This window comes from Rhinatrema bivittatum, chromosome 8, assembly GCF_901001135.1.
Source record: "Rhinatrema bivittatum chromosome 8, aRhiBiv1.1, whole genome shotgun sequence".
Lineage (NCBI taxonomy): Eukaryota > Metazoa > Chordata > Amphibia > Gymnophiona > Rhinatrematidae > Rhinatrema > Rhinatrema bivittatum.
Window position 1 is genome coordinate 78,420,092 of NC_042622.1, and position 14,056 is coordinate 78,434,147.

A 14,056-nucleotide genomic window follows, 5' to 3' on the forward strand; every position below is an offset into this window, starting at 1 on the left:
TACATGAAAACAAGTGTTTATTCAACTCTTAAATACATTTTGCTTTTCTTAAATCAAACTTAGGAGGAAATATATAATGTAGCATGGCTAAAACCTCATACTGGCTCTTATTCTACAATGATTCATTTTTACATAAACTGAATTCATTGACATAGGAAGGATAGGAGTGGGTTACCTAATATGTTTTTACCTTAGTCACCTAAGAGTAGTATCAGTATTAATAAAAGTCATATAACCATAAGAGAAAAGAAATATGTATAACGTTTGTTTTAGTATTAGCCAAACGATTGCTACTAATTCTGAGGTCTGCAACTGTTGCAGTGGAGGGGAAATGTCAGAAGGTCTCTGGGCTTGGAAGCGCTGCTTGCATCTGGCTCAACTGCTGCTGGAACTCACGGCGGGCCTGCCTGTTAGATTCAAGCAGTTCCTTCAGTTGGGCATTTAAGTGGTCGTTCTTTTCTTCCAGGTGATCCAAGCATGAATTGATCTGATCCAACATGGAATTTATTGCTGTATATTCTGGGGGGGAAAAAAAGTCCAAATAATTTCATGGAACTCATCTCTAAGAACATAAACTGTAACTTATCAAAGCATTTCTCTCGCTCAGGTACATACCTAGATTATTCTGAGTCAGAGGGAAGGAGGAATAGTTATGACTGGAGCATGGTTAAATTATGCTTACCTGGTAATTTTCTTTCCTTGCATCGTGCTAGACCAGTCGTTACTATTGGGATATCCCCTTCTTCACAGCTGAGCGTGATAGCCACGCCTTTTATGACATCACTTGGGACATATCAGAGAGGTGCAGTTATGACCAGCTCCAGTAGCCTACTGCCAAAGCACTACGACCATAACAAAAAAAATATATCCCTGCCACCAGGAAGTGTAGTGTGCTCCAACTGTAACTAGAAGTGAACACAGGGGGAGCAGAAAGGGCACCAATGGACCACCTCACCTGAGTCAACTTGCCCTTGTCTTTGTCTTCCTGGGTGGGATCTGGACTCAAAGAAAGAAAATTATCAGGTAAGCATAATTTAACTTTCCTTCTTCCTGCTAGACTGTTACTACTACTGGGAGTTACAAAAGCTTCCCTAGATTGGAGTGGGAGGAAGCTAAAGCTGTCCCTAGTACTCCTGCTCTGAAGGCCACATCTAGTTTGGATTGCACATCCAGTCTATAATACTTTGGGAAGGGCCAAAGCCTCTGCATCTCTCCTGAAGACACTTGCAGAGCTGCCATCTGGTCCTGCCTGCATACCTTCCCAAAGTATTATAGACTGGATGTGCAATCTAGATTTATCGATAAACAACGCCCACCCCTCCCACTCTTCAACCTCCCAATATGCTAACTTATCCCATTCCCACACTTAACTACAAGCTGAACCACCTTAAAAAACTCCTTCCCTGAGGGGAGGAAGTGACGTCACTTCCCATGCCGGCTGCCTTTTAGCGGAGCTCCCACTCCCCGGAGCTATTTTGCGATTTTAGCCGCGATTACCCACGCGATTTTGAGCGCCTCACCCCGATTCTGGCAGCAGAAGCTGGCGGGCACATGATGGCCAGAAAAAAGCCGATCAACTTTCAAAAATTTTCCTACATTAAAGGGGGAGCAGATCTGGCCTCGCAGGAACCCAAAATGGCGGCCACACATGACTCGGAGGGCTCCGGGTGTGACTAGGACCGCCCGGGAGCCCAGGACTCGTTGCTGCCGTCTCGCTCTGAAATGTGAACCTGGTTCATGGAAATCAGGCAAGACATTAAGTCCTTTAAAAAGGAAATTGCGGTTACCTTGCAAGGAATGAGGGAGGACCATGCGGATCTCTGCCGCAGGCTGGACGAGGCTGACTCCAGGTTGGACGACCACGAGGAGCGCTGGACCCAACAGCATATTGAGGTGGTAGCCCTTCAAACCTCGCAGGGGGAGCTGGAAGATAAGCTAGAGGACCTGGAGAATAGGTCACGGAGGTGCAATTTGCGTTTTAAGGGAGTCCGTGACACAGCCGAATACTCAGACTGTTCCCTTGTCATTCAGCAGATCTGTACTTTAATTCTTGGAGATTCAGGAGGCGCTGGAGGACCCGCTACCACTGATCCCCAGATTGAACGAGCACACCGGACCTTGGGCCCCCGGAGAGATAATCGGCCAAGGGATATCGTTGTTTGTTTTCACTCCTTCACCTTTAAGGAACAAGTTGCTACAGCCGCCAGAAAGCAGCGCACCTGGAACTGGAACGACCATGAGATCTCAGTCTACGCGGACCTGGCGTCTAGCACCTTACGAAAGCGGTTCACGTTTCGACCCATCACCTCAGCCTTATCTGTAGCATTGATTCGCTACCGGTGGTTGTTCCCTTTCAGCTTATGGTTCCAAGTTGAAGGACGTTCCTTTAAAGTCCGCACTTTGGATGCAGCCGTTCAGGCCTTAAAGGAAGTGGGACTGTCGGTGGACTTCCCAGGTTTAAAAACTGCTGTTGCTACGCCCTCCAAGCCTGCCGCTCCTCGTTGGCAAAGAGTTACTAAAGGAGGCCGTAGGCTGCGCAGAAATATCAGTGGAAATCTGCAAACGGATACTCCTACCTGACTTACTTTGTTGTGCTGCTACAGTGGTGATCCAGCTTCTTGCTTATAGCAGGGATATATATAGGAGTTATATTGCTCCTTGGTTTAAATGGTTATGCTGTTGCGTGGGTAATCTCAGTTTAAGCTATGTTAGCTATTGTTTATAACTTCTTTTCAGGCTCTGGGGAAGGGAGGATTCGTTTCCCGGTATGGGGATTTCCTCCCATTCTTTCCAGGAACGAGCAGTTCCTTCCTGGGTAACGTTGGGGATAGAGGGGGAGGGGAGATTTGCCTTAAATATATGTTTCTTGCTTTACGGACAGGTAGGGGGGATGGATATACCTGGGGGCTCATTCACTGTTCTGAAGTGGCAGAGCTTACTCTTGACGGCCCGAGATTTCCTTATCTCGTTGTCGTTTAGCAGGCTGCTTCGCCTCGCCTGGGTTTAACGTGGATACTGAGCACTGGTTGGAGACTGGTCCCATTATCCATGTCCACAGTGACATTTACTTCCCTTAATGTGAAAGGTTTAAACTCGGGGCGCAAGCAACGGCTATTGTTCCAAGAGCTGGGGAGGTTATCCGCTGATGTGATTTTCCTGCAAGAAACTCATCTTAGAAAGCGTTATGAGGGTCTCTTGCGCTCTACTGTTTTCCCCAACCAATATTGGGCAGCGGCAACGACCGAATCCAAATATGCCGGGGTGGGAATACTCTTCCGTAAGAATGTATAGTTTGAACTCCGAGGCTCCTATGCTGATCCACAAGGTCGCTATCTCTTGCTTAATGTGTTGTTAGGGGGGGAAGCTTTTGCCCTGTGCACGAATTATGGCCCTAATTCTCAAAAAGCAGAGTTTTATAGCACGCTATATTCAGTTCTGGAGGATAAAGCAGAGGGTAGTGTCGTTTTGGGGGGCGATTTTAATTTAACACTCAATCCGCATCTAGACATTTCAACTGGGAATAGTTCTGATTCCACCCGATCTCGGAAGGCCCTTAAGCACATTATTACCCTGATAGCTGGGGTGGATGTCTGGCGTACCCGCTTCCCCTCCTCTCGCTGTTATTCTTATTATTCAGCCCCACATGATTCCTATTCTCATATAGATATGTTTTTGATTGATAAAACGAGAATCACAGCTGTGCGGGAGGTGGACATTGAACCTATAGTGTGGTCTGACCACGCTCCTGTCTGGTTTAAGTTGCGCTTGCGTCAACATGACCCTGGCCAGAAATATTGGCGCCTTAATGATTCTCTTTTAGAAGATAGTGCCTTTCAGAAACAACTGGTGGCAGAAATACAGGAGTATGTTTGACTTAATGATACAGGAGACGTTAATCCGGGGACGCTATGGGAATGTATGAAATGTGTTTTAAGGGGTTCTCTAATAGCTCGTGCAACTTATGTTAAAAAACAGAAGGAGGGGGAACGCCAAAAATTACTAATCACGTTACGGAAGCTATAACACACACATATGCGAGGTAAGGCTTTCTCCTCCCTAAAGGGCTCTATTAAGGAGACTAAGGACAAAATAATGGCACTCGATTCCGCAAAAATAGCTCATCAGTTAGAGCTAGCTAAGCAAAAGTTTTTTGAGGGTGGCAATAAAGCCGGTCGATACTTACTGTATTTTTCGCTCCATAAGACGCACCTGACCATAAGACGCACCTAGGATTCAGAGGGGAAAAATAAAAAAAAAAAATTGTGCTAAACCGGCTCTGCGTCTGGGCGTCTTATGGAGCAAATTAGGGGAGTGCATAGTTTTTTTTTTCTCCCCATTTTGTTTTCGGGTCTGGGGAGGGCCATTTCGGTCCACTCCCCAGATCAGAAAATTTTTCTTTCTGTGGGAACCCCCAAAACCCCCCCCCCATCCCTTTAAATTAACAACCTCCACCCCCCTGACCCCCCCCAAGACCTGCCGAATTAATTTCCTGCAACCCCCCACCCTCCTGACCCCCCCAAGACCTGCCGAATTAATTTCCTGCAACCCCCCACCCTCCTGACCCCCCCAAGACCTGCCAAACGTCCCTGGTGGTCCAGCGGGGGTCCAGGAGCGGTCCGGGAACGATCTCCTGGGCGTGAGCCGTCGGCTGCCAGTAAACAAAATGGCGCCGACGGCCCTATGCCCTCACTATGTCACTGAGACCGACCAATAGCAGCGGTCGGTCTCAGTGACATAGTGAGGGCATAGGGCCGTCGGCGCCATTTTCTTTACTGGCAGCCGACGGCCCTATGCCCTCACTATGTCACTGAGACCGACCAATAGCAGCGATCGGTCTCAGTGACATAGTGAGGGCATAGGGCCGTCGGCTGCCAGCAAACAAAATGGCGCCGACGGCCCTATGCCCTCACTATGTCACTGAGACCGACCAATAGCAGCGGTCGGTCTCAGTGACATAGTGAGGGCATAGGGCCGTCGGCGCCATTTTGTTTACTGGCAGCCGACGGCCCACGCCCAGGAGATCATTCCCGGACCCCCGCTGGACCACCAGGGACGTTTGGCAGGTCTTGGGGGGGTCAGGAGGGTGGGGGGTTGCAGGAAATTAATTTGTCAGGTCTTGGGGGGGGGGGTTGTAGGAAATTAAGTCGGCAGGTCTTGGGGGAGTCGGGGGGGGGGGGGTGTTTGTTAGATTTTTGTTTGGTTTTTTTTTTATATTCGCTCCATAAGACGCACATACATTTTCCCCCCACCTTTGGGGGAAAAAAAGTGCGTCTTATGGAGCGAAAAATACGGTAGCTCAAACTCTTAAAAGGAAACAATCTCAAGCCTTTATCTCTAAACTCAAAGATCACAAGGGGATACTACTTACTGATGATACCTCCATTAGACAGCGTTTCCACCAGTTTTACTCTCAGTTGTACAGTTGTGATACCACTATCCCAGAGGGTGCCATAGCAGCCTCTCGCCCAAACCCCCCTGCCTACCTTAACGGCTGAACAACGGCAGTTTTTAGATAAGGACATTACCGCCATAGAGCTGGAGGAGGTCATTAACTCTCTTAAGCTGGGAAAATCGCCTGGGCTTGACGGATATACCCCGAGGTTTTATAAGAAATTTGCCACAGCATTGTCACCCCTTCTATTAAGGTTTTTTAACTTTATCCGTGAAGGGGCTCCTTTATCCGCTGTAGCCAATACAGCAGGGATAACGCTATTGGCAAAGCCTGGGCGAGATCCAACTGTCTGTGGTTCGTACAGACCGATTTCCCTTCTGAATATAGATGTTAAGCTGTTAGCTAAAATCTTAGCCAATCGCCTGAATTGCTTTATTGCTCAGCTAGTGCATATTGATCAGGCGGGGTTTATCCCTGGCAGAACCACTGCAGATAATGTACACAGAATCCTTGATGCTATATGGGCAGCCCAGAAACAGAACGCCCCAGCTCTAGCCTTTATCCATCGACGCTGAAAAGGCATTCGATATGGTGCATTGGACTAGGCAAGGTTGTCCCTTATCCCCATTGCTTTTTGCGCTTTTTCTTGAACCCTTTGCCATTAATATATGCCGCAATCCCAGTATTACTGGTGTAGAGTTCGGTGTCGTCTCTATAAAAATCTCCCTTTATGTGGATGACATCTTATTAACTCTAACTGACCCGGAGAAATCCTTGGAGGGGCTTATGAGCGAAATGGACTTTTTTAGTGGTGTCTTCATGATTTAGGGTTAACTGGGACAAATCTGAGATTCTTAACCTCAACATCTCGCCCAGGTTAGTTAGACGTTTGCAGGAATTGTACCCCTTTAAATGGGCTGCCTCCCAAATCAAGTACTTGGGGATTCAGCTTAGCACTACTCAGGACCTACTTGACATAAACTATGCTAATTTATGGAAAAAAATAGATAAGGATATGGAAGAATGGAGCCGATATCACATCTCCTGGCTGGGTAGAATGGCGGTTTTTAAAATGAATATTTTGCCAAAACTCCTATATTTATTTCAGACCCTCCCTGTTATGGTCCCACCCTCACTCCTTCGGCAGTGGCAAAAGAGCTGCATGACCTTTATTTGGGCGGGCCGAAGACCACGGGTTGCCAGAGAGGTGCTTATGCAACCAAAATTAAGTGGGGGGCTTGGTGTGCCGGATATCTCCCACTATTTTCGAGCTGCTCAGTTTAAAAAATTAGTGGACTTGCACAAGACTAGAAGACCTCCATCGTGGGTACTCTTTGCTCAGGAATTACTGGGATCTATTCCTCTCCATAGCCTTCTCTGGCAGCCCAAGTCTACTTGGTTAATTGAACCTGCTATGGTGCTTCCCCCCACTACCCAAATGTTATTGCAATTGTGGCACAAATACAGCTCCACCCTGGTGGGTACCAGGGAATACCACTTTCGTACTAATTTATACGCCAATAAGTCTTTTCGCCCTGGTTTTGAGAGTTCCTCCTTTATCATTTGGAAGAGACGAGGTATTCATCATTGGGGGCACGTTTGGGGTTCCACTACCATGCGTTCTTTCCCTGATCTACAGCGGGCTTACTCCCTACCTGACTCTGCCATATACCCATATCTTCAATTGACACATTTTGTGAAGACCAATATGCTGGCGGCACATTTCAACTCTGGGCCATCCGCTTTCGAAAAGTTGTGTGAGAAGGTGAATACTTGCTCAAAGGCTTTGTCTCAAATCTATCAAATGCTATTACCCCAGTCACTTCCCAGCTATAAGTTCCAACTGTTGTGGGAACAGGATCTACAGGTATCTTGGACCCCACAAATTTGGAAAACTCTCTTTCAAACCATGGGTAAAGGTTATATAGCAGCCTCGCTTATTGAGAACTCTTATAAGGTATTATATCGGTGGTATCTGACTCCCACACAACTGCATAAGTTTACACCTCTCTACCCAGATCTGTGCTGGCGGTCCTGTTCGCTTGTGGGTAGTTACTACCATATGTGGTGGGATTGTCCTAAATTGCAGAAGCTCTGGTGTGATATATTCCACTGGATGTGTGATTTGATGCCGGGAATGCCGGCACCCACTGCAGCGCAGGCGTTATTGGGCGCTAAAGTACCAGGGCTTTCCGAAGATCACAATCGGCTGGCTCATTTTGTTTTTACGGCTAGCCGTTGTGAAATAGCTCGTCTGTGGAAATCCCCCAGTATTCCTACAAAAACAGACGTGCAACACAGAGTCCACAATATATTTTTATTATCAAAAATCACAGCATTTAAGCACAAAAAGATTGCTCGCTTTGACATGATATGGCGCCCCTATCAGCGGTGGCTCTCGTCCACAACCCTTGATTCTCAGGGCTAGTGGTGACCCCTTCTTTTTATTACATCTTTGTTTCAGTATATCCATCAGCTCTTTTTGTGATGTTGTATTTCCTACCTTCTCCTAAATTACGCACTATTGAGGCTGGAGGGGGGAGGGGGGGGATTATGTATATTAAACTACAGCACTGGTATCATTTCAGGTTGTTTACCTCAAATATGCAGCATGTTGTTTTGTTTTCTGTAGCAGTTTCTAATGTACGGCAGTTTATGCCTGCATGTACTCCATGTGTTGGGCCGTGCTCTGTTCTGCTGCTATTTTCTCTGGTATATTACACCTGTTTTTCGTTTCAATAAAAAACCTTTTCAAATTAAAAAAAAACAAAAAAAAAACTCCTTCCCTTCAAACGCAAATCTCTAGTGCCAATCATGATCTCCCAACTAGCGCAATTCCTCTGCCTTACTTCACTATCAATCATACTCTTCAACTCCCAGTCTCTAACCAAAAAAAACCCTATCTTGACGGACCTCCTGCTAGACAACCAGCCAGATATCTGCGCAATAACAGAAACATGGCTTAAACAATCTGACTTAGTAATTCTGAACCAACTTCCCACCCACCTTTATGATATCATCTCCCTGCCCAGACACAAAAAAAAAAAAAGAGGTGGAGGTCTCTTATTGGCCGCTAAGAAAGATCTTAAATTAATCTCTCGATTGTTAACACCGCCCCCAAATTTGAAATTGGCTTTTTCAAATCTGCCTAGTTTACACCCCCCCCCCCCCTCGGCCTCCTCGACCACAACGCCTCCCCTCTCATTGAATTCACTGCTGCAAACATGGACAGTCCAGCTATCATCCTCGGAGATTTCAATCTCCACATCGACACCATCCCCCTACCCTCTCCTGCGATGCCCTCCTATCCTCCTTCTCGGCCATGGGCTTTAAACAAATCACCTCCAGCCCCACCCACAAAGCTGGCCACACCCTGGATTTGATTTTCACAAACTCCCACTTCCTCCTTGCGGACCCACCCACCTGCACTCCTGTCCCCTAGTCAGACCATTCACTTATAAAAACCAAGCTCTTCATAAATAAAGCTCAGACCCCCAACCAAATTCAGAATAACATCATACAATACAGAAAATCCTGCACTAAGGAGGAGCTAATCCTCGCCCTCTCGAATAACCTAGACAATCTAGACCTCACCAACTTGGAGGCTGCCCACAACTCATGGAACAAGATAACCAATCACACGTGTACTACTCAGTGAAGCTTGTGTATCACTTATTGGAACCTAGGTCCCGCTGCAAACACCATCAATCATAAAGGGACTCTCGTTCCTATTTCCCCCACCATTATTCGACGTAACGTCATTTAGACCATCATAATAGGCATCATGGTATGGTATAATTATACCGTTGTTACTCAGCCTTATATTTAATCATTGGTCTGTGCGTACATTATATTTTTTTCTTTTTTCTTATGGGTGAACAATTGTGAAAATATTAAAAATGTCCAAGTGATATACTTTCATAATAAAGTTTAAGATGAACTTATCTATGTAGCGCTGTTACGATGACTCTTATTGTCTTTAGTCAATCTCGCAAGCTCAGATGCCCTTAAATTTGTCAGCAGTATGTTCATTCTGGATACCGCTGAATTTTGCCCAATAACCAATAACATTGCAGACAATATCTGCCCTCTCATCACCAAAGACCAAAATTCAAACACAAAAAAACCTTGGTATACGGCTGAACTAAAGTCTCTCAAACAAGAATTAAGAACCAAAGAAAAGAAATGGCACAAGGATCCATCACCCACCCTACTAGCTGCGTATAAACACACTCTCCACTCCTACAGAACCATTATCCTTAAAACCAAAAAAAGACTACAACGCCCAAAAAAATCCACAACTACCAATATAATGCCAAAGCCCTCTTCGGCTATGTCTCAAATCTCCCTAAAACAACTTCACCCCTTATCACAGAAAACGAGACTACAAATAGATGTAATGAGCTAGCACTCTTTTTCCTCAACAATGTGGACAAGCTCATGTCACGATTCCCCCCCTCCACCCAAAAAGACTCTAGCAACTCATTCGAACCTACATCCGCCACTGAGATAGTATCTCTCCTAAAGAAAATGAAACCTTCCTCACACCCGGAAGACGCCATCCCAACAAAATCCCTGCTTACCATCCCTGACATCATTGCCAAGCCACTATCAGAAATCATTAACTGCTCGCTCTCCCTTGGACAAGTTCCCATTGCCTGGAAACAAGCCACCCTCAAACACATTTTAAAGAAACCGAACCTAGACCCTGCAAACTTCCGGCCTATCTCCAACCTTCCATTCCTGGCTAAACTTACGGAAAGGGTGGTCAACCTACAACTTACGGATCACTTGGAAAAACACAACACTTTATTCACATCACAATACGGATTCCATAAGTTCTTCAACACAGAAACCCTGTTAATTTCACCCACAGATATCCTACTCAGGGGACTCGACAAGGGCCAGTCTTGTCATACTACTCAATCGCCTCACCGAAATAGGCATTTCCGGAATGACCCTTAGCTGGTTTAAATCCTTCCTAAGTAACAGACACTATAAAGGTCAAAGTGGGCAGCCATGAATCCAACCCCATTAACCTAAACCGTGGGGTTTCCCAAGGTTCCTCCCTCTCCCCCATGCTCTTCAATATCTACCTACTACCCCTTTGCCAACTCCTTGCTGACCTCGGACTAATGCACTATATCTATGCGCATCCTGATCACAGAAACCTTACCTAAAGCCCTCAAGACCTGGGACAACTGCCTTACCTCCATCAACCGCCTCCTAACTAACCTCAACCTCGCTCTAAACACTACAAAAACAGAGCTACTTCTCATCTCCCCCAGCCACCATAACCTCCTCCCCTCGGATCAACCTTCCCCTTTCTCCCAACAAATCAGGGATTTAGGGGTCATTCTGGCAGTCATCTAAACTTGAAAAAATTTATCAACACCACCACAAAAGATTGCTTCTACAAACTACAGGTCCTTATAAAAACTAAGACCCCCTCCTCCATCACAATGACTTCCGAACCTTCCTTCAAGCCACCTTATTTAGCAAGATTGACTACTGCAACACCCTTCTCTTAGGCCTTCCCGCAATTTCCATCAAACCTCTCCAAATGCAGCAAAGCGCAGCAGCTAGAATCCTAACCAACTCCCGTAGAACAGATCACATTACGCCAATCCTCAGATCTACATTGGCTTCCGATCCCCTCCAGGATACTTCACAAAACTCTCACAACTATCCACAAAACCCTACACAATCAAAATATACATTGGCTTAATGACTCCCTGCACTACCATACATTCAACAGACCCACCAGAGCTGACTATAAAGGATACCTGTCTACACCCTCTCACAAACTCACCCATCACATCTCCACCTTGGAACACGCGTTCTCCATAGCTGGACCAACACTATGGAATTCTATGCCACCCGAACTACACCAAGAACACTGTATAAAAACCTTTAAAAAAAAAACTAAAAACTTGGCTATTTAATCTGGCATATACATAACCTCCTCACCCCACCCTCTCCCAAATGGCCCCCTTCCCCTCCCCTCCGTCTTTTTTCTCCAATGAACCTAGAAATCTAATCTAAGTTTTGGTGAATCTTTGATCATAAGTAATACATAACTGTATATAGTTTTTGTTTATATCATTCTTTATTTTACCTGCTTTAGGCCACTGGACCCTTTCTTTTTCCTCCACTCCACCCAACTTGTTCCTTTCATCTCCCTGTTACATGTAACTTGAATTTTTCCTCTTCGAATTGCTGTTCCTTTTACCCCGTTAATTGTAAACCGATGTGATATGAAAAAGAATGTCGGTATAAAAACGTTTTTAAATAAATATGTTGCTCAGCCAGCGTTATAAACCTGTGGTCACATATTACATTGTTCTCTCTCTAGTTATGCATTTTGATTATTTTTTGCAGACATTCTCTTACACCCTATAATTAACTTCAGCATGGGATGTATAATCAAACATTTCTCTTCCCCCCCCCCCCCCATATTGCTGTAACCTCTTTTTGGTCTGTCTTATTTTATTTAAACAACCTTGATATTAACTTTCTTCAAAGATTTGTTCCTCCCGCTAAAGCTTTGGCGAAGCACGGTCCCATGTCGGGGGTCAGAGGAGCACTAAGACATATTGCTGATTGTAATTTACCTACAATTATTATTTGTTAAATCTTTGACACTATCCTCACATGTTTTGGTCATTAAATGCACTATCAGACCATAAAACTACCTGCAGCACACTCACTATTTTTGAGATTATTTGGTGTGCTTTGCATTTCTTCTACATCCTTTGTGCTGAATTCAAATATGACAATTAAAACAGATGATTGGCTACTGCTTCATGAGATTTAAGTTTTTACTTGTTCCATCTGGCTATTGCATAGATTGTAGAGTTTTAATCACAAATTGTAAACGTGGGTCTTTAGGTGTGTGATGGGGCCTATGCTAGTTACTATTTCAATCCCCACCAGTTTTTCCAGCTATGGGCAATAAGAGCAATATTTGCATTTTTGGACCCTCCCATTAGCCTTACTTTTTTGTGTGAGGTTTGTGTGGGATAGAGAGATCCTCATGCGCATGCTCAGAGTTGGAGCGATACTGGAAGAGAGAGGGTGTGGAGTTGGTAGAGATCCTTGTTTAGGTCCCTCAGGCCTGGAGAAGAGAGGGAGAGAAGTGGCAGTGGAATTTCATGAATGATCATAGCCCTCAACCCTTGGGGTTTTGAACAGAAGAGAAGGGGAGTCTACATTACATTTAAAGATTTTTGGACTTTCAATTGACTAGTCTGGAAGATAGAGCTCCCTCTCTGTATCCAGAAAGGCTGAGTCACTGATCTTTAAGTCCACACTGCAATTTAAAAGCAAGGGCAAGGAGATTTGTAGAGATCGCGATACTCAGACTATTTTTGGATTTCAGTACTTTCTATTTTCCTAGTTTATGCTGGAGCTGGCCAGTACCCTACTCTCCAATGGGAAAGGGGATCATTAACCCTGGATAATAGTGCAACAGAGACACAGAAACCACAGTTTTGACTATTATGATTTTAATGCATTTTGATGTTTCCATACTGGTTAGGACTTTATTTTTTCTGCAAGTAAACTTTTACTTTGAACACTAAAGAGAACTCTGCCCTTTTATTTTTGCTTCTGGGACCTGGAGCAAGGAAGAGGGATTCAGTTTTGTTAGGAACTGGGGAACCTTTTGGGGAAGGGGGGAGTCTCTTCCGAAGGGATGGGCTCCACCTTAACCAGGGTGGAACCAGACTGCTGGCGCTAACCTTTAAAAAGGAGATAGAGCAGCTTTTAAACTAGAACAAAGGGGAAAGCCGACAGTCGCTCAGCAGCGTATGGGTCGGAGAGAGGTAACTTCAAAGGATACTAATGATGCCTTAGAATTAGGGCATCCCGACAGTGAGGTTCCAATAATAAGAAAAGAAGTCCAAGAGCCTGTAACTAAAAACTCACCTGAGCTATAAAATTCTAACTTATCCCTAACAATTAAAAAGCAGAATGAAAATAGAAAACAAAACACAAACTTTGAAATGTTTGTATGCTAAAGCCAGAAGTCTAAGAAGTAAGATGGGAGAATTAGAATGTATAGCAGTGAACGATGACAGACTTAATTGGCATCACAGAGACAGGGTGGAAAGAGGATAACCAATGGGACAGTGCTATACCGGGGTACAAATTATATCGAAATGACAGAGAGGAGCACCCGGGAGGAGGTGTGGCGCTTTATGTCCGGGATGGCATAGAGTCCAACAGGATAAACATCCTGCATGAGACTAAATGCAAAATTGAATCTTTATGGGTAGAAATCAGTTGTGTGTCGGGGAAGACTATAGTGATAGGAGTATACTACCGTTCACCTGGTCAAGATGGTGAGACGGACAGTGAAATGCTAAGAGAAATTAGGGAAGCCAACCAAATTGGTAGTGTGGTAATAATGGGAGACTTCAATTACCATCCAAACAAAAAGTGCAGAGAGAATGTTCAATCCCAAAGAATTTCAATCCAGTTTGTTAAAGAACAAAGGTTATTTATTACTTCAATATGGCAACTCCACCGACTTATAAAGCGAACATCTTACATTGACATTGGTTTAAGTGCAGCAGTGCTCTGTTGTGTTTTGGTCCAGACTTCAATTACCCCAATATTGACTGGGTAAATGTATCATCGGGACACCTAGAGAGATACAGT

General features: G+C 44.9%; 1 protein-coding gene across 1 annotated transcript in view; it reads right to left on the bottom strand.

Annotated features, from left to right (window-relative positions):
- The window catches only part of C8H9orf16 (chromosome 8 C9orf16 homolog), a 27,846-nt gene continuing 13,790 nt past the window's right edge, over nt 1-14,056 (bottom strand). Inside the window, exon 2 of the mRNA XM_029611597.1 lies at nt 1-519. Coding sequence (XP_029467457.1) covers nt 335-519 — 185 coding nt within the window. The 3' untranslated portion in view covers nt 1-334. The remainder of the gene's footprint in view (nt 520-14,056) is intronic.